Raw genomic sequence first — 21,395 nt, 5'->3', positions numbered from 1 at the left:
TGGGACCATTTTGGACTTTACCTTTCACATCTGTTCCTGTTGTTCCTTCAGCCTCTCGTAATTCTCATTTTTCCCATGCTCCTTTTTCTCTCTCATGTTGTTGTCCTGTGGGATTGCTATATACACCTCAACTGTTGTTTTCTGCTTCTTTTCAACTACCACTATGTATGATTGGAGATGGCAAACGGGCAGATGTCTCATGTATGTGCTCTTCAAAACCTTAAGTTGTGTAGACAGTCAGTACAAAATTGGCATAAATGATCTGAATCAAGGTGCAGTATAAAACAAACAAAAAAAAGCAACCTTATTTAGACCTGAGACTCGTGAAAAGATAGACTTGATAATGATAATGATAATATGGAGCTTTAGGTAAAGATGATAGGGCTCCTTCATTTATAAGATCATAATATTTGAATAAGAAATTTGGTCATTCCTCTGAAATAAGCACAATTTTTAGAACATTTAGAACAGGCTGACATCCTCTGGTAGGCCCTGTGATCACTGCCCTGCACCATGGTCCACCATAGGGGCCCTGCATGTTCACCCTGAGCACATATAACAAATGTGAAAAGGTCTGGAGAAGCCGTGGAGAATGTTATGCTGCCTGTAACATTGTTCAGCATGACCGGTTTGGTGGTGGGTCAACTATGGTCCGGTAGGCATATTTATAGAGAGTTTTCAAGACCACTATAGGCTAGGCACTATTTTCATGCCATACCATTAGGACCGACTCTCAGACCCTTCGCTGGTGCACTGGATGCTGTTTTCCTTTCCCCTTATAGCGTCTTCCTTTCATTTTTAAGAAATGCACATAAGGCCTCTGTGCTCTTACTGCTATACTATTTCTGCTGTGGAAACACGATTGTCAGGTGACATTTGCAGAAGTGTCATTGTTCCTAAGAAGCCACCTGTAGATGGTGACATTATGCTGGGATTCCATGAACACACTCACATAACAAACTCACACCCTCCCATGTGACTCCTTGACCCCCTGGCACCCTTAGCATCATCCTTTTGTTTCTTAACATCGTCTTATTGACCTCGTCATCCCAGTTTTATAATACTTAATCGTTTTTTTGTTTTGTTTTGTGAGGGTGGGTGAGTGCTAGTGTCACTAGTGATGACACAGACCTTAGAGGATAAGAAAATGTACTTACCAAAAAAACTTCATGTGTCCATTTCATAAGTTCAAGCCACACTTCAACAGAACATTCATATAGTAGTCATCTAGTATTCACAGGTCATAGTTGCTACTTTTGTGCCTCACTTATTGTTTCTCCTTTTTATATTAGACATAGGAAAGGGTTATGGTGCTGCAGCAACTCCGAATGTAGTCATGGGAAAGAGAGAGTAAATTATAACGGTCTTTTGCATATGATGGTTTGTTGAGCTTTATGTCCAGATTTTGCTCTTTTGTACCATCTGGTGGTGAACTATGGAGGGTACAGTTCTTTGCAGTTTGGGTCTCCACCCAGTGACCTTTTTGCTAGCGCACATAGTAGCTGTGTCCCAAAACGTTGGCTGCATCCTTCGGAGGCCGCATTTGAAGGCCGATTATGTCACAGCCAGGCGTCGAAGGCTGTCCCAATTCGTCGACTCCTTCAAATGCGGCCGACAAATGCGTCCTTCATTTCCCCAAATTTGAAGGATGGGTTGGGTGTGTCCTTCGTGGCCCACCATATCCCAGAATTCATAGCGCGGCCCAGCCAAATTTCTGTTGCCAACAATGGCGGCCGCTACTGAGTTTTAAAAGTAGTCTTATTAATCTTTCTGGGTCACAAAATAAACTTTTAGCATATGTTCAGGTGAGAAAGTAGCTGTGTAAATTACAAATATCTGCTTAGTTTATCAAGACATCGCATATTTGCAAAAGTGTGCCGACGTTTTCGGAGACGTCTGTTTCATTTCACAGTCTCGCACTTCCGGCCTTCTCGGTCTTCGAAGGACCTGGCCCACGTAGACTGCGAAGGCCGGGTCCTCCGAAGGATGCAGCCGACCTTTTGGGACACAGCTAGTGTCTGGACGCTGCAGCTCTCGGTTAGCTCCACATATGAATAAAGTAATGTTCAGAGTTAGATAAAGACAAGAAATAAGTGAGAAAAAAGATAGAAAAGAATATATTAAGGCCATAAAAGGCTAGTTACCCCCTCCTGGATGCCAACTCACGAGGTTTGTGTATTTGAAATGTTTGTTTCTGTGATTAATGACTTTTGATTGATTGAAACAAAGCACAAGAATGCATTCTGATGTGATGTTTTTTTTAATTGTTTCGAACGTGAGCAGTTCTCACGGGTTGTCAAGACCAGAATAAACCCTGTTTAATAACTCTACATGGTGCTTACGTCAATCCTTGCGGTAGCTACATAAACCCTATTGCAATTCCAGGGTTTCGTATGTCAGAAAATAATAATAACAAAACCATCTGCTCCTTACCGGGAAATAATTTAAATACAACCTCAGATGAACAACAACACATGACATATAATTTATTTAAGAAAAACTAAGCCAAATGTAGAAGCAGTGTGTAAAAAGATATAAAGCCCATAATTTTATAATCTGTAGAACCATCTTGCAATAACTTGCAGTAATCTTTCTGTATGACTTTACTGGTCTCTGAAATCATTATGGAGGAATTTTGTCTCCTTTACAACATTGCTTTGGTTCATTAAGCTATGGAGGTTTTTATTATGCACAGCTCTCACGGGATCTCAGCTGGGTTGAGAGCTGGACTGACTGTGCCATTGCAACACCCTGATTTTTTCTTTGCTTTTTTAATAATTCAGTTGTAGATTTGCTGCTGTGTGGCATCATTTTCCCATTGAATGACCCCATTTGGGCACCAGCTGTCAGACAATTGGATTCACTATTAACTCCAGAATACTTTGGTGTACAGGGGAGTTTACGGTTGATGCAAAGACTGCAACTTCTTTGCAAGAGCTCTTCCACTTTCAGTGGTCTGCACTTAAATTGTGAGCTTTAAAATGTGGAAGATTTTCTATGATGCTTGAAGGAGAATTTAAAATGTTGCACAAATTAAATTTAACTGTAAATGCATCGGAGAAAGCTTCGCAGATATCTCCTGTAGAATCAGCCACCTAAATGTGATCATGGCTCAAGAGTTGGCAGTTTGTCTTGTAATTGGAAGGTTGCTGGTTCGAGCCCCAGCTCTGACAGTCTCGGTCATTGTGTCCTAGGGCAAGACATTTCACCTGTTGCCTACTGGTGGTGGTCAGAGGGCCCGGTGGCGCCAGTTTCCTGCAGCCTCGCCTCTGTCAGTGCGTCCCAGGGCAGCTGTGGCTACAAAGTAGCTTGCCATCACCTGTGTGTGAATGTGTGTGTGAATGGGTGGATGACTGTGTGTAGTGTAAAGCGCTATACAAATACAGGCCATTTACCTAAATGGCAAATATCACAAGGAGGAAGTAGGGAGGTTTTAATGTTTATTTCATTTATGTGAAAATTGGCTTTAAGCATCAACATAACAATTTACCCAAACAACACCTTGTAGGAAACCATGTTGGAGTCACAGTAAGCATGCAGCATCTGGTCCACAGGGCTGTAATTTAGGCTTTGAATGTTGGTAGACATCTTGTTCATGAAGATGCCAATGTTGAACTTCTCCTGTCCCGTCACGGTGTTGAATGAGTAAAAGATCTCCTCGACCTCCTTGTTAATGTAACGTGTTGCATAGAGAACGCCACACGCCATGAAGGTGTTGGTCACTGCCCGCTTGTAGATTGAAGTGTGCCAGGTCTTTCCAAGCACCGGTGTTTCACCCTCCTCTAGCTTGGAGAGAACCAAATTGCCAAAGTCCTGAGTGGTGGTGTAGACCACCCAGACACCAGACTCATCTGTTGCCAGGTCCAGGTCAGTGTATGGGTAGCATTCCTCAAGATGGCAGAAGTTACCTTTTGAGTTGTACCTGGTTAACAGAGGATAGCAGTGAAAGTTTCTGTCATAGTTATTCAGCATTTCATCAAGTAATGAGGTCCAAGACAAACCTGGTGCCTTTTGGTAGTTGTAAGGTTGTGACACTTTTAGTGGTGAGATTGAATCGACAAACATAATCTTGGTTGTAACAGTTGTAGTACAAAGCCCCTCCATACAGAACATTATTTGGACCCTGGATAGTGTTGGTAGTTGGGTTTGAGGAGTGGATCTGGACGTTACCTGAAAAAGAAGAAGACAAACGATATGGAAGAATAAATGTGAGAAAATAGTTTAACAATTTCTAGTATGTAAAAAACGTGTCATTAATAAAAAAGAACTGCAAAAAATTGTTCATAAGGACTTTCTAAATGTAGGTCTCAGAAGGAACCAAGGCAGAGCTGACTATGCACGTGTGCAGGACCAGCACTCATTGGTGAAAAAGAAAGATACTATCCTGCGCCAACAAGTACAGTAGTTGCTAGTCCACCAAATGCTTATCAGTCTCTCTCAGTCTTCATTTACAAATTAAAGTGCACATTAATCTTTGTAAAGATCTGCACAACTGTTGAGCTGAATGCCTCAAATAGTTAGGTATTGTGGATATGCCGAATAAACTTTATATTCTCTATGCTTTCCTTCAAGTTTTACCACAAAATCTGGTAAACCTGCAGGGTGAATGATTTTTTTACATAAAATCAACAAACCACTTCAAAGTGATTGCAATAAAACCCAAAATGCTTTGTTACATAAATTGTACCTCTGACAATTAACCACAAGAAGAGAACAGTTCCTTACCTGGGACGCTCACTCCAATGATGAGAGAACTCAGACTGCTGTAAAGACGAACATAGTGGGCATATATATTACTGGAAGTCAACATGACCAGCCAGTACCAGCTTTCTTTGCCTTCCTCTGGTCTGGGATCACGACCCCAGGCTCCGTAAGCGTACGAGCCAGGATATTCTCCTGCTGTGTAGACCCTTGGTCCAGTGACATTAAGAAGCCGGCTGCGTGGACAGGTACCTGAGGGGAGAAGTGTGTAACAGTTGTTCTTTCTGCTGCTACTTTTATGGATGCAGTGCATAGTACAACCAGCTGTCAGACAAATGGCCTCCTACTTGTCTCTAGAATACTTTGTATACCGAGGCAACCTGATATCACAACAAAGTGTGGAGTAGACACGCCGGTTCATTTCATGCTTTGCCTCTCCAAAATGTGAAATGTACACGCACGCAGAAGTTGCAGTAAGCTGCAGTAACAGTAGAGGGAGATATTTATTTTCAAGCCAACATCAAGATAATCACTGGAAAAGGTTTAAACAGACATTATTAACACATTTACATTTATAATAGATTCTGACAAGTAAGGATCCTGGAAAGTACTTAATACGTTTTTGGTAAATAAGGCAAATGTTGACCAAATGCCAATAATACTTCACATTATACAATAATGGCCTTCAAATAGTTTGGTAATGCCTTCATAACTCGTCTTTGTTTGATGGTTTTTAGTTTCATTGTATTGAGCTCAGTTTAGTTCATGTTTGGTCTTCTGTAAAATGGTTTATTAACCCCTTCAGGGCCTCAGTAGCAGCCATCCAACCCCCAACCCCACCTGGTTGTTAGACTCACCCTGTGGGGGCTCGGTTGGTGTGACGGTAGTGTTAATTTTTTTGTTGCACTTGAATAGATCTGCCTTCAGAGCAGAGTTGACTTGCTGTCCCTTTATCACCTGCATGGTGTCAAACCTCTCCAGCTCTTGCATCTCTGCTTTCAGGTTATCCAGCTTGGAGACAGCAGATGTTAAAAGATCAAGCGAAATAGAAAAATGAATACAACACACTTATCAATATCAAATACTTTTCAAAATGCTCTTTTGACCTAATTTCAAGACTTTTTGTTTCCATAACATAACATAACATAACCTAACATAACAGTGATGATGATTTTACAAGACAGTGTAAAAACAATAGTAAATATGCTCTTTAGAGTGATGTCAGTGTTTTGCAGCATGTGGTTGTGAATCTACCTGTTTAGTGGCGTTAGCAGTGAGGATCTGGTGTTGCTGGGTGGTGCTGTTGAGCTTGTCAATCAGCTGCTTGATCTCAGTCATTTCATTCTCTATAACATACAAGCTGAGAACTCCATACAGCTCTCCGTCATCCTCCTTCTCCAGGATCAGCACATCTTTGTTCAGCTGGGAAAGACGACGCTCCAACCCCAGCAGTAGACTCTCCAGCTCCACAGTCTGCAGAGGCAGCAGTGATTAAGCAGGAATGGAGACACACAGCATGAGAGCTTTAAAAGACTAGTTACCTTCCGTGGGGTGATGTTGCTGTTGCAGTCTGATACGTTGGTTTCAACTATCCTGAGTTTTTCATGAGGGAATGCCTTCTCTGAGTTATTCAGCTCGCATGCACACTTTTCTCGTGGAGGAGCCTGAAATTTAAATGTATTTTTAAGTGAAATAAGCAGCAGCATTTAGTGGTATTTGGTATTTGTCACTTCATTCAAAATGGATATTTTATCATTTAAAGGAAGTCTTCAGTATTTCTTACCTGATGTGTGAATGTGAGCAGAGCCCACAGTGAAATGATCACGTACAGCTTCATGGTGAATCACAGAGAGCAGAGCTGAACAAAACCATCTGTAAACTGCTGCAGCAGCTTGTGAACATTCCCGCTAACCTCCGTATGTGAGGAAGTGGATGTGGGTGTGTTTGTATTTCATGCATCATGCATCTCAGTGACATTTGTCACTGTTTTTCATGACATTTTTTGTTAATTACAAAAACTTTTTGAAGTTGTTTTCCCCTTTTCACTGCTGTTCAGCACAGGACATTTAATCATCTACGAATTTAATCAATATGGATTCTCAGAGCCAATGGCAGTAATGACTTACGAAACACAACACTGCATTCTTCAAGATATGATTTTTCTGTGTTTACTGACATACACATATTTTAGCAAACCCACTGCATCAGCAAGTTTCTTTGCAGATTTAAAACTGTCAGTGCAATCTGAGTCTTTGCAACAGTTTGCTCAAATGCACTCTTAAACACTATTAGAACACACAACAAAAAACATAATACAAAATAAACTTTATACAATATATTTACTTACTATAATTTTACTGTATTTGCTACATACAGTAAAGTTTATGCTGGGAACATTTTTTGTTTTATAATGTATATGAGTCACAGCTAAACCTGCGGTGACTTGAAAATGAGACAAGTCGTAAAATAGCCAGAGACTAAAAATCACAATGTGTCCAATTCCACCATTTAAATTTTACATTTCGTTCTGGTCTTTGTTATTCGTGCAGTGTGTTAGCCACTACCTCGTTTTGGTGCACGCTAAGCTCTTTTAACCGTATCACGTGAGCAGTCTGTGCTAAAATAATGCATAATTTATTTATGCCTCAGACTATACCAGACTGGGATCAGCAATACATATTTGTCCAAGAAATTCAAGAAATGTAAATTATTTTATTATTTTTATCTATTTAATTTTCCCAACACATAACATTTGTCACTCCCCTAAGCGTCTCATAGTAACGTAAAAGGTACCCCTCTGTCCTTATGAAACGCTCTGAACAGAAAGCCACTTAAGACACAGTGGTAAGACACACTTGAAGCACAGGCTCCAGCCATCCATTCCAGCCCTAACCCTAACCTTAACCATACACATAGTGTTTTCCAAAGTGATTCAGGATCTGAAAGTGAACAGATTTGATCTTCATGTCACACATAAAACACATTTATAGATTCAACCTGCTCTCATGCTGACGACTATGACAAATTGTGGTATGTTACGTGTTGAGATGAGAACGTGTTGAATAATATTACGAACTGCAGGCAGGTCAGTTTAACACCAGGACTTTTTCACAATATGCTGTAGACAATTTATGATGTAACATATGTGATTTGGACCTTCCCTAAAAAATGTATCAAAGGAAGCTGTCATGAATTTACTAAAGAAATTAAAAATGTGTTCATACCACAGTTTTGTTCTGTGGAGTATGATAAAGACAGCTCTCAGGTGCTAGACACAGCTCCCGACTTCTCTGACAAAAACTAGAGACCACAAAGACAACAGGTGGAAAACCACAATGAAATGAATCAAACAAGAGTGGACAAAGAACATGAATCCAGATTCCAAGATGGGTATTTCACGGCCATTTGAAATTGTCACTTATACAAGACTGAGGTCTCCAACTGGAAGCAGTCCATCTATTTTTTGCCACCATATTAAAGACATCAGATAAACACAAGGTTAAGCAAACATAGCAACAGTAATGTTAGGCAGTGGATGTCAAGAACCAAGTACAGTCTATCTGACAACACAAAGATAATTGTCTGTTTTGATACAGACATCTCTTAAACCTTTATTTATTGAATAAACACCAGAGATAAAGTTTTGTGTACAGGCAGCAGTCTAAACCTGTTGTAATAACACTCTGTTAACACTATTACAGTCTGCTAGTCAATAAGCATTCATAACTCAGTGCTGTGGCTGGATGATGCAATAAGACCCTGCATAAACGCAGACGGTGACTAATATGTACCCTTCTGCATGTAAATTCTGCATTTACATGCAGAATTTTTGTTGTAGATCCTGTAACAGTGAAGTTTTAGGAACAGAAAGTGCCCACTTTGCACTCAGACTGCAATAATAATTTTTTATTTTTATATTGTGGTTTGTGTTATGCATGCAATGTCTTAGCAATGGTTGAATTTATTGTGTTCTAAGCTCTTTAACTGCTTTACATACACCAAGTTTCCGGTAATACCTTTAGCACAGAGTTTGATTATGTTTTAAAGTATTGCAAACACATTTTTAGAAATTAAAAGGTTTCTTTTAGATTTTCAAATGAAGTCTGAGTTGGTCACTGATATACTTTAGTGGAATATAAGCACTAAAAGAAAAGAATGGGCTTAAACTTAGTTATGCTTAGACTTGATAATCAATATGCTTTGTTCATATTTTCATTTTGAATTGGAAATGTTAAACTTGATTAATTTGCTGTACAGATGTGCATTAGAAGATTTAATTTGTGTTCTGGTTCAAAAGTAGTTCACTTAGGTCTTGGCAATTAGAGGACAACTGGCACGTTTGACACTACACAGCAGTTCCTTACCTGGGGCACTCACCCCCCTAATGAGAGAGTTCAGGCTGGAGTAAAAACGAATGTAGTTGGAGTATCTGTTGTTGGAAGTCATCATCACCAACCAATACCAGTTCTCTTTCCCTTTCTCTGGTTTGGGATCACAGCCCCAGGCTCCATAAGAATACAAGCCAGGATACTCTCCTTCTGTGTAGAACACTGGCCCGGTAACACTAACAAGCCGGCTGCGAGGACAAGTACCTGAAGGAAAATTAAAGTGTGTATTAACTGTGAGCCATACTAGTCCTATAGAGGTTTCAACCTCTTAACAATCGCAAGTGAGGCATAACTCACCCTGTGGAAGCTGTGGAAGCTGGGTGAGTGCCTTCACTTCCTTTTTGCAACTGTCCAGGTCTGTCCTCAGAACCTCGATGGTTTGTCGTCCCTTTATCACCTGCATGGTGTCGTACTTCTCCAGCGCTTTCATTTCTGTTTTCATGATCTCCAGCTGAGAGAAAGAAGACATTCAAATGTGGAGCCAAACAGAGAAAAATGTATTTCTTAACATGGCTTGATACTCCACAAATCAACAAAAGGGCACTCAAAACAATGAATATACAGAATATGTTTAACAGAATTAAATGTCACTGTTCTGTTAACACCATCTATAATATAGGATAGTGAAAACACAATAGTAGATGTACACTTCAGGGTGATGTCAGCGTTTTGCAGCATGTGGTTGTGAATGTACCTGGCGAGTGGCGCTAGCAGTGAGGATCTGGTGTTCCTGGGTGGTGCTGTTGAGCTTGTCAATCAGCTGCTTGATCTCATTCATTTCATTCTCTATAAGATACAGGCTGAGAACTCCATACAGCCCTCTGTCATCCTCCTTTTCCAGGATCAGCACATCTTTGCTCAGCTGGGTAAGACGTTGCTCCAACCCCTGCAGTAGACTCTTCAGCTCCACAGACTGCAGAGACAGCAGTGGTTAAACAAACAAACAGTATGACACTATGAGTCGCAGGGTAACTTACCTTCTGTGGGATGATGTTGCTTTTGCAGTCTGATGTACTGCTTTCAACTTTTCTGAGTTTTTCATGGGGGAATATTCTCTCTGAGTTATTCAGCTCGCATGTACACTCTGTATGCTCCTGAAAATGTAAGGGTGGTGTATTATGAATTGTACTAAAGTTTTAAAAAGATTTCTATATAACCTGAGGCTTCAGTGTTTCTTACCTGCTTGGTGACGGTGAGCAGAGCACACAGTGGAATGATCACATACAGCCTCATGTTGGACCAGAGAGAAAATTTTGTGTGTGACTGAAGCAGCAACATCAAACTTGTGAGGAATCGTGCGAACATCTAGAGAAGAAATAAAAAATGTTGACAATCACAGACACAGAACGAAAGCGAGAGAAAGCACGACACAAAGAGAGAAAGAGAACAACTTAAACAAGAAACAATAGCCACAAAGAGGAAAAAAGAAAAACACACTGTTACTACAGATACTGCAACACAGTGGAATAAAAGCAACAATAAAAAAATGCAGAAAACTATTACACCTTAACTGAATAAGCACATTCCTGTGCATCTGATAATAAAACTTGGAATACGTGGAATATACAAAGATAATCCAAACAACTGATTCATGCACCTTTTTTTGAGGATTTTAAGGACATTTCATATGCAGCTTCTCTCAATGGAAGATGTAGTAACAGGTTTCAGGAACAGGAAGTGAAAATTCTACATGAGTGCAAAAAATACCACAGAAAGAAAAATCATGTCATGTCCAATTATACCATTCACAATTAATTTTTAACTCTAGAGGTTGCTATCCATGCTATGTTTTTGTGCCTGTTAAGTGTTCAAATTGTGCAGTTGTTATCGTTACTCGTGCTACACAACTGGAATTGGTGATATCCTGTACGCTTGCTCAGTTCAGTTTAATTTAACTGATTTGAATTGTAATGTATTTTTATGGGTTGATTAACTCACCACCCAATAACATTTAGGATGTGAGGAAAACAATTTGTATAGTTTTGAAAAAATGTATCATGTTTTTCCTTTTTTATATATGAAATATCGATAAACATATCTGGTAAACGTTTGAGGTCTCCATTCTCATATGTTGTCTTTTATAATTATTGACAAAAACCAGCAAACAGAAATGAGTCAACTGGAGAAAAACTGAAAGATTTTAAAGCAACACATTCTCTTCCCAAAACGTAACATACCGACGCTATCGCCGTGTCTCAATTCCTAGGCTGCATCCTGCTGCATTTGTAGACCGATTAAGGCACAGCCAGGGGACAAAGGCTGTCCCAATTCGAAGGATACTACAAATGCGGCCGACAGATGTGTCCTTCATTTCGGGTGTATCCTTCGTGGCCCAACCTATCCCAGAACTCATAGTGCGGCCCCGCCAATTCCAGTTTCCAACAATCGTGGCAGCTCCTTAGTTTTAATATTACTCTTATTACTACTTTCTGCGTGACAAAATAAACCTTTAAGATCTTTTCAGACAAGAATGTAGCAGTGTACTGAAAATATAGTAAAACACAATTTACTTGTTTTTTAAATATATTTTTTGTACATATGCATATTTCAATTGTAAAAATACATTCAGAAATGTATCATAATTTCCCAAATATTTGTCTGTTATGTGAGAGAATGATCTGTTAAATTCAAATGTAATACTATGGAAAAATATATAAAATGATTGAAAATTAATGAGAATAATCAATAATTAAAAGAGTAATTTCAATAATTCAGAGGTAACAAGTGAAAATATAATTAATAGGAATAAAAACTAAAAAAAACATATAAAACATTGCACGGCCACGCTGTGCTAATTATATATTTTAAAAAATAAATGTAGAGTAGTGATGGTAAATTTGATTCTTTTTACTGAATCTGTCAGGATGCCTGGGTCGTTGACCCAGGGTTTTTGAGTTTATTATTTATAAATTCTAGTCTTTGGTTTCTTTGAGTTCTGTCTTATGGTTTATGTCTCTGTCTTCTTTAGTTGCTCTGTCTCCCCTATCACCTGTATCCCCTTGTCTAGTTCGCGTCTCTATGTATCCTTAGTTCCTATATCCCCGTGTTCAGTCAGTGTTTGTGTCTGCCCTGGTCCCACGTCTCTGTTCCCTCTGTAGTGCCTGCACTGTAATCCCTAACAGTTGTTCTAGCTCATAACTAATAAGCTCATAACACTCAAATGTCGTTTTGTAGTTGAGCAAACTATAAAGTATTGAGCTCTGTTGGCTTTTATGCAACTTTAATTGAATAGGGCTCAATATTTTTTAGCTAATTTGTTCGGAACGCTCAAAAAGTTTAAGAAGCATATATTAGTGACGTTCTGGTGGGTGGAGTCTTGTCGCTCCCTCAGGAAAGCTGAGTCAGCCATCTTGAATTTACCTTGATGCAGGGAAGATTTGGCCAGCCCGTGTGGATTAAGAGTCCCCAACTTCAACCTACCACGACCACCACCTTATTTTTTTTCATCAACTGCCCTAAATTTGGTAAGTCTAACGTGTTTTTGTTTTGTTTAAATTTAATTTCGATAAACATTCTTTTTTTATTTTTTTACTGGAAATACATTCGTACTTTGCGCACAGTGAATGTTTGTTATAAATGAATTCGAATCCAAGTAATTGTAATTTTAGAAGTTTTCGAATGTGACAAATACGTAATGTTATTTCAAATTAGAACGGTGTAACGTTTTGGCGGTTTTCCGTGGGGGACAACATTTCCCATAATGCATTGTATTCTTGCCCGGGAAGTTGACGGTGGCAGTTCTAGCTCTATGCCTTTGAACTTTCTACTAAAATTTTCTACTGTCCGTTTCTACCGGTTGTCGTATTCGCCGGTAATGCACGTGCGTATTGTGAGTATACTTATTTCAATAAGTGTCCGTGTTACACAGTCAGTAGTTTACGCTGTTGAGCTATGTGTGTGTGCTAGCATGAAGCGAACAATAATAAACAACATGAGTGTGTTATCATGATGGTATTTAGACACATGTTTGTATTTTTTCGTAGTCTCAAATGTGTGGTTGTGAGATAATCTCGAAGTTCTTTTAACAGTTTAGAGGGGTATTCCACTAAGCGAGCTCTACAAGTCAAGCCTTGCGGAAAAATGCATCGCCTGATTCAGCCTAACATTACACACTGGTCAAACTCGGTGCTACGAACGAAGTTCACCTAAATTGTTCGCGCTAATTCGACAAGGCTCAACCAGCCAGACTGAGGCGCCTCCTTGACACCTTTAAGCCAGACCCTATCGATCTTTGCTAGATAAATTGAAATGAAATGAAAATAAAGAGCCGCGTTCTGCTCCCAGGCTAAGAAAGAATCATTGATGCAGACTGTGCGGATCACAAATACTCCCTAACCTGTAAGGCAGGGGTGTCCAAACTTTTTTCACTGAGGGCCACATACATAAAAATATAGGAGGGGCTGGGCCACTTACTAGAAATTAGGTAAAAAACCTTAACTTTAGTGTATTAAAGTGTATTAAAGATCACAAAATCACTTAAAAGTGGTCGAATATGTTATATTGTTGAATATAATTAAAGACAAAACCGCCTTCATCACAGCTTTCCATAAATTGATCTTTATTGATTCATTCAGAAAAAGTTTTGGTAGCTCATTTTCAGAACAGCAGCTTCAGATTTCTTCTTAGACAGAAGATTTACAGCACAGAGAAAAAACAATAAAGGGGAAAATAGGACGGGTAAATTTCAAGTTTGTTATTTAAGTTATTAAGCTTAGCAACACACCTATTAACATTAGTTTGAAACGGTTAACATTAACAGACTGAACTGGACTTAATAACAGGAGTGCATATAATCTTAGTAAATTATTGTGGTGAGTATCAGCTGCGCTGGGTATGTAAATCGGGCCATCCAGCTGCGGTGCTGATTCGACGTGACTCGTGCCAAAAATCCGGACAAATGTCACTTGATCAAGGAGCAGATCTGCATCAGATGAGATCAGCTGACTACGTGTGTGTGTGCTGTGCAAAAAATGTTTTTGAACATTAACAAGTCGTCTTTGTGCACATATTGTTTACAGATATCAGACTGCAAAGAGCGCTACAGAGAGTCAGCATTTCACCAGTTGTCAGTGGGTGAGTTTTATAATTTGTGTCCTAATTTAAATAAAAAATAAATACAAAGAAACTAGAGAATTTTGCCCTGAATTATTCAAAATTTTTAGATTTTTTTTTTTGCAACAGAACAGACAAAATTAAATTACTGTGTGAACTTGTTGGCATAATTATGTTCCACCTAATTTAAAAATTGACATGCATTTTAAGTACAATGCGTGTAAACAGTGCATTTTGAAAAGCCAAAAGTGCAAACAGGGCTGAAATGGTTTTGACTGCAAATGTTTTAATTGCAGGGGTGAAGTTGGCCCAATGGAGTGGAAATGCAAGTTGTGTTCTGCAACTTCAAATACTCGGGGACAATTATTTTGGCACTACACTGTATTGCATACCCAATATTCACGAGTGTCCCCCCTGCCATGTCTCTATGACAGTTGCATTTGTACTTTTCCATCATTCGAGGCAATGAAAGCTCATCTGTCAAGATCACATAATGATTCACATAGAGTTGATGCAACTGAAGGAGCACGTAGTTGTTTTATATGTCCTTTGTGTAACTTCACACAGCCCTTTTCTGAGGGAATTCTGTTTGGTCACTTGAGAAATCATTTACGAAGTCATGAGATGGTACCATGCCCATTCAAAAACTGTAATTACAGAACAAATAGTTACTCAGCATTTAATGCACACAAAAGTAGAAAGCATAGTGGTGATTCAGGCTTTGGTGAATGTGTTGTATTGGCATACAACGATAGCGCCCCAGAGCTAGTTGCAGCAGAAAGTCTTCGGGAACCTGCTGAAACTCACAGTCCAGGGTCTGCAGACACATTTGATCTCGATGAGATAAACAGTCAGTGTGACCCAGACATGTTAAAGGCCCAGCTGAACCATAACTTGGCATCGTTATTTCTAAAGATGCAATCTATTCTTCATGTGTCAGAAATGGCATCTCAGGAAATAGTGGAACATTTGACTCAGATATTTTTCTTGTCCCAACCGATACTCAAACATGACATCAGAGAGGTCTTAGAGAGTCATGATATCACTGTCAGTGAAGCAATTCTAAATGAGGTTGTCAGTACTGTTATGGACTGCAATGTTATTGTCAGTGCCACAGCTAAGGGGAAGCCGTTATCCTCAACCAAGAGAAGGAAAACCTTCATCGAAAATAATTACCCTGTGGTAAAGCCTGTACAGTATCTGCTACAGCCAGGACACACAGCAGTACATGTTCCCATTCTCAAAATGATACAAAAAATCTTCAGTCATACAGATATTCTTGATAAAATTAAAGAAACAAAGGTGGCACAAAACGGTGTCTATGTAAGCCACCAAGATGGTTTGTACTTCAAAGAGAACACATTCTTGTCTTCAGATGAGTTCAAAATAACACTAATTTTGTACATTGATGATTTGGAGATAGCCAATCCACTTGGCACATCGCGCAAAATACACAAAATCTGTTCAGTATACTGGATGCTTGCTGATCTTCCCAGTAAATACCGGTCAGCCTTGCATGTGATTCAGCTTGCTGCTTTATGTAAAGTGGCTGACATCCAGACATTTGGGTATGAAAAAGCACTTGGTCCTTTGTTGAGAGACCTCCGTACCCTTGAACAAGATGGGATATTTATTGAGTCTATTGGTAAGGTAGTCCAAGGAACAGTCATGTGTGTGGTGTGTGACAATCTTGCAGCCCATGAGTTGGCAGGCTTTTCAAAGTCTTTTAGAGCAGAACACTTTTGCAGGTTCTGCACAGCAACACAAGTTAAACTTCAGACTCATGAAGTTGCAAGCGGCGAGTTCAGTCTTAGGACAAAAGACAGCCATAATAGTGATGTGCATGCCGTAATGCATGGGGTCAGTCGGAGTCAAAATGGTGTTCAGGCAGATTGTGTCCTGAGACAGCAACTAGAGCATTTTCATACTGTCACTGGCTTTCCACCTGATGCCCTCCATGATCTTTTGGAGGGCATTGTGCCTACAGAGCTCGCCCTGTGTATTGGAGAGATGATCCGTCGCAAATACTTCACCCTTGAATATTTGAATGACAGAATTCTGTCATTTCCCTACCAAGGAACAGACAAGCTTGAGAAACCTCATAAAATACCACAGAGCTTTGCTTTAAAGAAAAGCATTGGTGGTAATGGCCATGAAAATGCCACATTGCTTAGACTGCTCCCTTTGATTATTGGAAATGCTGTTCCTGAAGAGGATGGGATATGGACTGTGCTAATGGACTTAAAAGAGGTAGTAGAGTTATCACTGTCTTCAGAATTCACAGAGGAGTCCATCCAGTATTTACAGTCGAAGATCCAAGATCATAGACAGATGCTGAAAGAAGCCTTTCCAGATTTCAAACTCCGTCCTAAGCATCACTACATTGAACACTATCCTGACCTTATACGTCTTTTTGGGCCCCTTGTACACTTGTGGACAATGAGGTTTGAGGGAAAACACAGTTTTTTCAAGAGAGTTGTACACGATACACAAAACTTTAAAAATGTGTTAAAAACACTCGCCAACAGGCATCAGTACATGGTAGCATTTCATCTCAGTGCCTCAGGATTCTTCAGACCTCACCAGCAAGCATCAAATGTCTCCTCTGTACTGGTATCAATGCTTCCAGATGTTGCAAAGACATATGTTAAACAAATAACAGCAAGCAATGTTATTTACAGCACATCAAAGATCTGCATTGATGGAACTGATTATAATGTAGGAATGTTTTTGTCTGTTGGACAAGAGGGAGGACTGCCTAAGTTCTGTAGAATTGAACAGGTTCTCCTGGTTAATAGTAGTGTTGTCTTTCTTTGCCAAAGGCACATATCGCACTACATTGAACACCTGAGATCTTACGAACTTTTCCCAAATAATCTGGCTGTTCACACCCCATCAGAGCTAAATGACAAAACACCTCTCTGTGCTTACAACGTAGATGGAAGATTGCTCTTGACACCAAAACGTTTCATATTATTACATTGAAGATTTATTGAAGCAGGTTAACAGCTGACTTCAACATTCTCTTGGAGCTGTGCTGGGCAGTGGGTCCATGAATAAACTGCCTCACTCCAGCAGGTGTCCTTCCATACTTCCCATCGTTCAAGTGAGGCTATGGACTTGTGTACATTGTTTGTATCACGTTTACTCTCCATAAAAATTAATGTTTGTTCTTTTTTTTCCCTTTTTCTTTTTTTTTTCTTCCCCTAGGAACCAAAAGATGGCTGCTGCCCAGAAGCATGTGCTGCGTGTGTATGTTGAACGAGACACCGCCCTGAAACTTACTCTACTTGAGCGACCAAAGTCAGTGGAGGAGCTGAAAGAAATAATTCAAGAGAGGTTCAAGCCAAGACTGGATGGGGACTTTAGCCTTCACTATGAGGATCCGGACTTTGATGGTGATCTTTGTCTCCTTGTGGACATCCAGGAGTTACCAGAGAAGGGCACATTAAGAGTTGTCAGACCTGAAAGCGACACCTTCTCTACTGCATCTTCTGACACAGACATACTCCCACATGTACCTGCGATACAGCGCCAGAAGAGTTGGCCTGATGAATTTGTTGTTCCTAGTTTTGGTTATGAAATGGATCATATACTAGAAGAAGGAAATCGAGTTTATGAAGAATCAGGAAAATTGCTGAAGTTAAAGAGATCACAGAAGAGTGAAATCCTTAGAAAAATGGCAGAAACAATCTACAGTTTTAAAGCATACGCACATGACAAGGAATTGGCAATGGCTGCTCAAGCTTTGATTAGAGCTCATCCATGTCTCAGAATGACAGCTGGTGAAGACGGGGCGTTGGGATGGAAACGCCACATGGGGTACAAGCTTGCATCTTACCGTAACAATCTGGCCAAAGCTGGGGTTGCAGAAGTAGCCATCAACACAGGGAGGCGGAGCCGAAACAACCCCAACAATGATCACCCCCATCAAAACATAAAGAAAGCTCGAAAAGCTGAGGTCAACTACATCACTAACCTACCGAAGGATCAAACCCCAGCCTCTCTGGAAAAAATGAGAGAACAGATCATGCATGAAGTCGAAAAGACTGAGAGAAACTACTTGGTCATAGGCAAGCTCATGGACACAACCTATGCCCTACGTCGCCAAGAAATTGTTGGAGCTGTTGTAGCTCCACGAGTGAGAGACGTCGTGGACAGATGGCCAGCCCTACTTATAGAGTCACAGGTAAAAATAAAATAAAATTAAAAGTGTCTGTCTGTCTGTCTGTCTGTCTGTCTGTCTCTTTACTGTTCTCCCAGTTTTTAAAAGTCTAGATTTTCAAACAATTTACCAAAAAGCAAATGGCAGATGTAAAATGACAACACATCACTGTGATGTTTTTTTTTCTTTTTTTCCCCATTCATAGTAAACAAAGTCTCTAGAAGTTTATTTATTAAAATTTCCTTTAGATAACATTACAAAGAATGACGAATAACTTTCTATTTTGGCCTTGGTTCTGATTAGAATTTCTCTGGTTTTGCTAACCTGAGAACTTTTTAAAATACATTCACAATTCTGTTCCTAATTCATCTTTGTTCATTTCTGTGTATTTCTGTTCATGTACAGGTGGTGGCAGAGTTCCACCGAATCAACAATGTTAACCTGCGCACTCAATTCTACAAGGAGCTGGACAGACACACCCCTAGACTCATCACTTTGTTCCGAGACAAGGCCATCAAGACTGGCAAGATTGCAGAGGAGCTAGCAAAGCTCATGAGAATTTATGACATTCGGGTAAATTTTTCATTTCACATGATTCAGGATTACATTAACCGATGGTTTGTACACAGCTGTAAGAAGCCATAGTGTCAATTGCTTCAACTGTGCTCCGAGATTAAGTGATTATGCCATGGATACAAGGTTGTCATTTTAGGAGAAGGACATCTTGACAAAATCTATCCTATCAAAATATCCAAAAAAATCCAAAATACAGAATTTACCATCTATGGCTAGGGTAGGGTAGGGTAGGGTAGGGTTACCCTTCTAGATTGACAAGTTTAGCCCGTTACACAAAAAGTTTGGACACCCCTGATCTATAACAATGACAATCAGAACATGGCTATCCAACACTTTGTTTTTACTCTGCATTTGTGTAAATACTATTCTAATAGATATTGTATGTTCATCTAGGAACAGCATGATGTAAATACAAGACGGGCCCTCGTCCTTCGTGCACTTCCTGTGTACCTGCGTGAAGATGCCTCCATGTTATTCAGGACTTGTGATGTAAGTGTACTGGCCTCAGCATCAACCCCTTTGCCTAGCTGTTCAGTCAAACATATGACATCGCTCAGAACTCAAGGAGAACCAGGGTGTATATCAGGAAGGAGGTTCAACACAGTCCTCATCTGACTTGTTTTCTCCCATATATCAACTATTGTTGAATAAGATTGCAAGAAGATTGTTACGCATAAACCAGAAAACATGAAAATAGTTGAAAGATTATTATACAAAAAAAATCTGCAGATAAAAACTATCTCCCTTTTAAAATTCAAGTGTTCTATTTTTTTGGAGGTGCCATGTTGTGGTCAGAGAAATGTTTGGTAAATAACAAAAACAAAAATCTTGGCATATATTTATTATTGAAAACATTTATTTAAACATATGTTTTGAAGTCAAACCGAAATTAAGATTATTGTAATGCATCATGATGTATCGCCATATCAAATTAAATCGTTGACATTATAATCCTAAAAGAAACGTGTGACTTATGAAGATTCACACCTCTAATCAATAGCATGATTTGTGTCCTTGTGGGGCTGAACTCATTCTTGTATTATTTTTGTTTTGCAGTCAGCAGATGGTCCAGACCTCACTGACACTCCTGTGGCTCTGCTGACAGTTGTCACGGATGACACTACTGATTCGGCCCTCTTCAGTCCCGAAAGCATCTGCATTGTCATTGAGGATGAAATACTTGTGAATGGTCCCACAAATCTGGCTGAGTCATTTCTCCTGCTCTTTGGGTACATCTATGCACTAGACCTACAATACCCAAAGAAACTTGAGCTTACATTCACATTTATCCAGAAGGTTGTGATGTACCTTGAGGACAACAAACCACTGAAAGGGCGTCTACTGACGCTGAAGAATGATTTGTTCAATGAGTGAATCACTCAGAATGGACTACTTGTTGAGCTGAGTATTGAGGAAGCTTTTTTTTGTTTGTTTTTTTTCCTAATCATTGGGCTTTTCTACTTCTAATTTAAAGTGAATGACTGCTCATTTTGTGGACTATTCATGTTTAACGTTGTGTTGCCTAATACCTCAATGCACTACCTGATGTTTGTTCCCAGTTATGTACAGTTGTGTAAACCAGTACATGGATGCCTCATTTCTCCTGCTTTTTGGGTAGTTCTGTGCACTAGACCTACAATACGCAGACTCTCAAGCTTTTATTCACATGTATCCAGAAGGTTGTGACCCTTGGAGTCTTTTTCTCTTGTTTTATTTATGAAGCACTTTTTTATGAGTGAGCTCTGTTGTTTGTGCCTTTTTAAAAGCACATTGTGTTTAATAAAAAGTTGTTAAATTGTTAGTGTTGTTACTTTCATGTTTTCTAACACTTTTAGCTGATTATAATTTACTGGGCAAATAGTTCAGAATTATTTGTAAGTGTATTTCCCACAGTATTTTAAAAATCTTGAAGATTAAGTGTTATTTCCCATATTATAAGTTAGAAAATATGAAAAAGTTTGAGTTCATTTCCCACATCATATGAGTTGCAATATGTAAAATATTTTGAGTGTATTTCCCACCTTAATTAAGTTGAAACATATTGAACATTTTGAGTTTATTACTCCCTAATTATAAGTTGAGGAATATCAACATTTATGAGTTAACATTGAGGTAATTTAAGGCAACTGCAACTACAATTTTTATTTTAGTTAAACTTAAAACTTTTAAAAACATCACTAGAAAATTGTTGTGTAATCTGTTACACAACAATTTTTGAGTTCTGTGAACTTATTAGGTTTTACAGTGTGCATGTGAGTCTGTGTTATGTGTTTCCTGTTTTACTTTGAAGGTCTCTGTCTTATCTCAGTGTGTTCAGGTTACGCTTCCTTTTGTCTTGTCAGTTCTGATTTGCCCCAGCTGTGTTTCCCTCCTGTTATTCATTCCCTGATTGCTCCCTCTTTGTATTTAAGCCCTGTGTTTCTCTGTGTCCGTGTCGCGATCTACCGTTTATTTTGCTGTGTGTTTTGCCCATCCACCGGTGTTAGTTTATTTTGAGTTTTTTTCTAGTTATG

General features: G+C 39.3%; 3 protein-coding genes across 4 annotated transcripts; 1 reads left to right on the top strand and 2 right to left on the bottom strand.

Annotated features, from left to right (window-relative positions):
- Positions 1 to 3,441: 3,441 nt before the first annotated feature.
- On the bottom strand, positions 3,442 to 6,538 carry LOC146666758 (olfactomedin-4-like). Its single transcript, XM_085410996.1, has 7 exons — positions 6,485 to 6,538; positions 6,243 to 6,365; positions 5,956 to 6,174; positions 5,559 to 5,712; positions 4,726 to 4,953; positions 4,002 to 4,170; positions 3,442 to 3,922 (listed from the first exon to the last, which is right to left on the bottom strand). Exons 1-7 carry the CDS (start codon positions 6,536 to 6,538, stop codon positions 3,487 to 3,489), a joined length of 1,383 nt encoding a protein of 460 aa, XP_085267122.1. The 3' UTR covers positions 3,442 to 3,486.
- Positions 6,539 to 9,006: 2,468 nt separating this feature from the next.
- Positions 9,007 to 10,322, bottom strand: LOC146666757 (olfactomedin-4-like). Its single transcript, XM_085410995.1, has 5 exons — positions 10,269 to 10,322; positions 10,067 to 10,183; positions 9,784 to 10,002; positions 9,387 to 9,540; positions 9,007 to 9,293 (listed from the first exon to the last, which is right to left on the bottom strand). The coding sequence occupies exons 1-5, from the start codon at positions 10,320 to 10,322 to the stop codon at positions 9,007 to 9,009; spliced, it is 831 nt and encodes a 276-aa protein (XP_085267121.1).
- A 2,143-nt stretch (positions 10,323 to 12,465) lies between these two features.
- On the top strand, positions 12,466 to 20,256 carry LOC146666756 (uncharacterized). Of its 2 annotated transcripts, none has more exons than XM_085414885.1 (6): positions 12,466 to 12,553; positions 14,108 to 14,162; positions 17,352 to 18,330; positions 18,712 to 18,879; positions 19,276 to 19,371; positions 19,939 to 20,256. In XM_085414885.1, the coding sequence occupies exons 3-6, from the start codon at positions 17,362 to 17,364 to the stop codon at positions 20,254 to 20,256; spliced, it is 1,551 nt and encodes a 516-aa protein (XP_085271011.1). In that variant the 5' UTR covers positions 12,466 to 12,553; positions 14,108 to 14,162; positions 17,352 to 17,361. The 2 variants fall into 2 exon arrangements, with proteins under 2 accessions (XP_085271011.1, XP_085271010.1); XM_085414884.1 differs by lacking the exon at positions 12,466 to 12,553 and adding an exon at positions 12,803 to 12,918.
- Positions 20,257 to 21,395: the final 1,139 nt, after the last annotated feature.

This window comes from Rhamphochromis longiceps, linkage group LG7, assembly GCF_057381845.1.
Source record: "Rhamphochromis longiceps isolate RC_006_pf linkage group LG7, R_longiceps_female_GT1.1, whole genome shotgun sequence".
Classification (NCBI taxonomy): domain Eukaryota; kingdom Metazoa; phylum Chordata; class Actinopteri; order Cichliformes; family Cichlidae; genus Rhamphochromis; species Rhamphochromis longiceps.
Note: the sequence above shows the minus strand (reverse complement) of the source record. Positions and strands in the feature narration are given on the sequence as shown.

What these genes read in the sequence shown, in the direction of transcription:
- LOC146666758 (XM_085410996.1), bottom strand. Translation starts at nt 6,538, where the DNA reads ATGAAGCTGTACGTGATCATTTCACTGTGGGCTCTGCTCACATTCACA. An exon ending in GCAACATCACCCCACGGAAG is followed by an intron (nt 6,175 to 6,242) that starts GTAACTAGTCTT and finishes CTGCCTCTGCAG; the next exon opens with ACTGTGGAGCTGGAGAGTCT. An exon ending in CATTGGAGTGAGCGTCCCAG is followed by an intron (nt 4,171 to 4,725) that starts GTAAGGAACTGT and finishes CTTCTTTTTCAG; the next exon opens with GTAACGTCCAGATCCACTCC.
- LOC146666757 (XM_085410995.1), bottom strand. Translation starts at nt 10,322, where the DNA reads ATGAGGCTGTATGTGATCATTCCACTGTGTGCTCTGCTCACCGTCACC. An exon ending in GCAACATCATCCCACAGAAG is followed by an intron (nt 10,003 to 10,066) that starts GTAAGTTACCCT and finishes CTGTCTCTGCAG; the next exon opens with TCTGTGGAGCTGAAGAGTCT. An exon ending in GCTTCCACAGCTTCCACAGG is followed by an intron (nt 9,294 to 9,386) that starts GTGAGTTATGCC and finishes ATTTTCCTTCAG; the next exon opens with GTACTTGTCCTCGCAGCCGG.
- LOC146666756 (XM_085414885.1), top strand. Translation starts at nt 17,362, where the DNA reads ATGGCTGCTGCCCAGAAGCATGTGCTGCGTGTGTATGTTGAACGAGAC. An exon ending in CCCTACTTATAGAGTCACAG is followed by an intron (nt 18,331 to 18,711) that starts GTAAAAATAAAA and finishes GTTCATGTACAG; the next exon opens with GTGGTGGCAGAGTTCCACCG. An exon ending in TGTTATTCAGGACTTGTGAT is followed by an intron (nt 19,372 to 19,938) that starts GTAAGTGTACTG and finishes TTTGTTTTGCAG; the next exon opens with TCAGCAGATGGTCCAGACCT.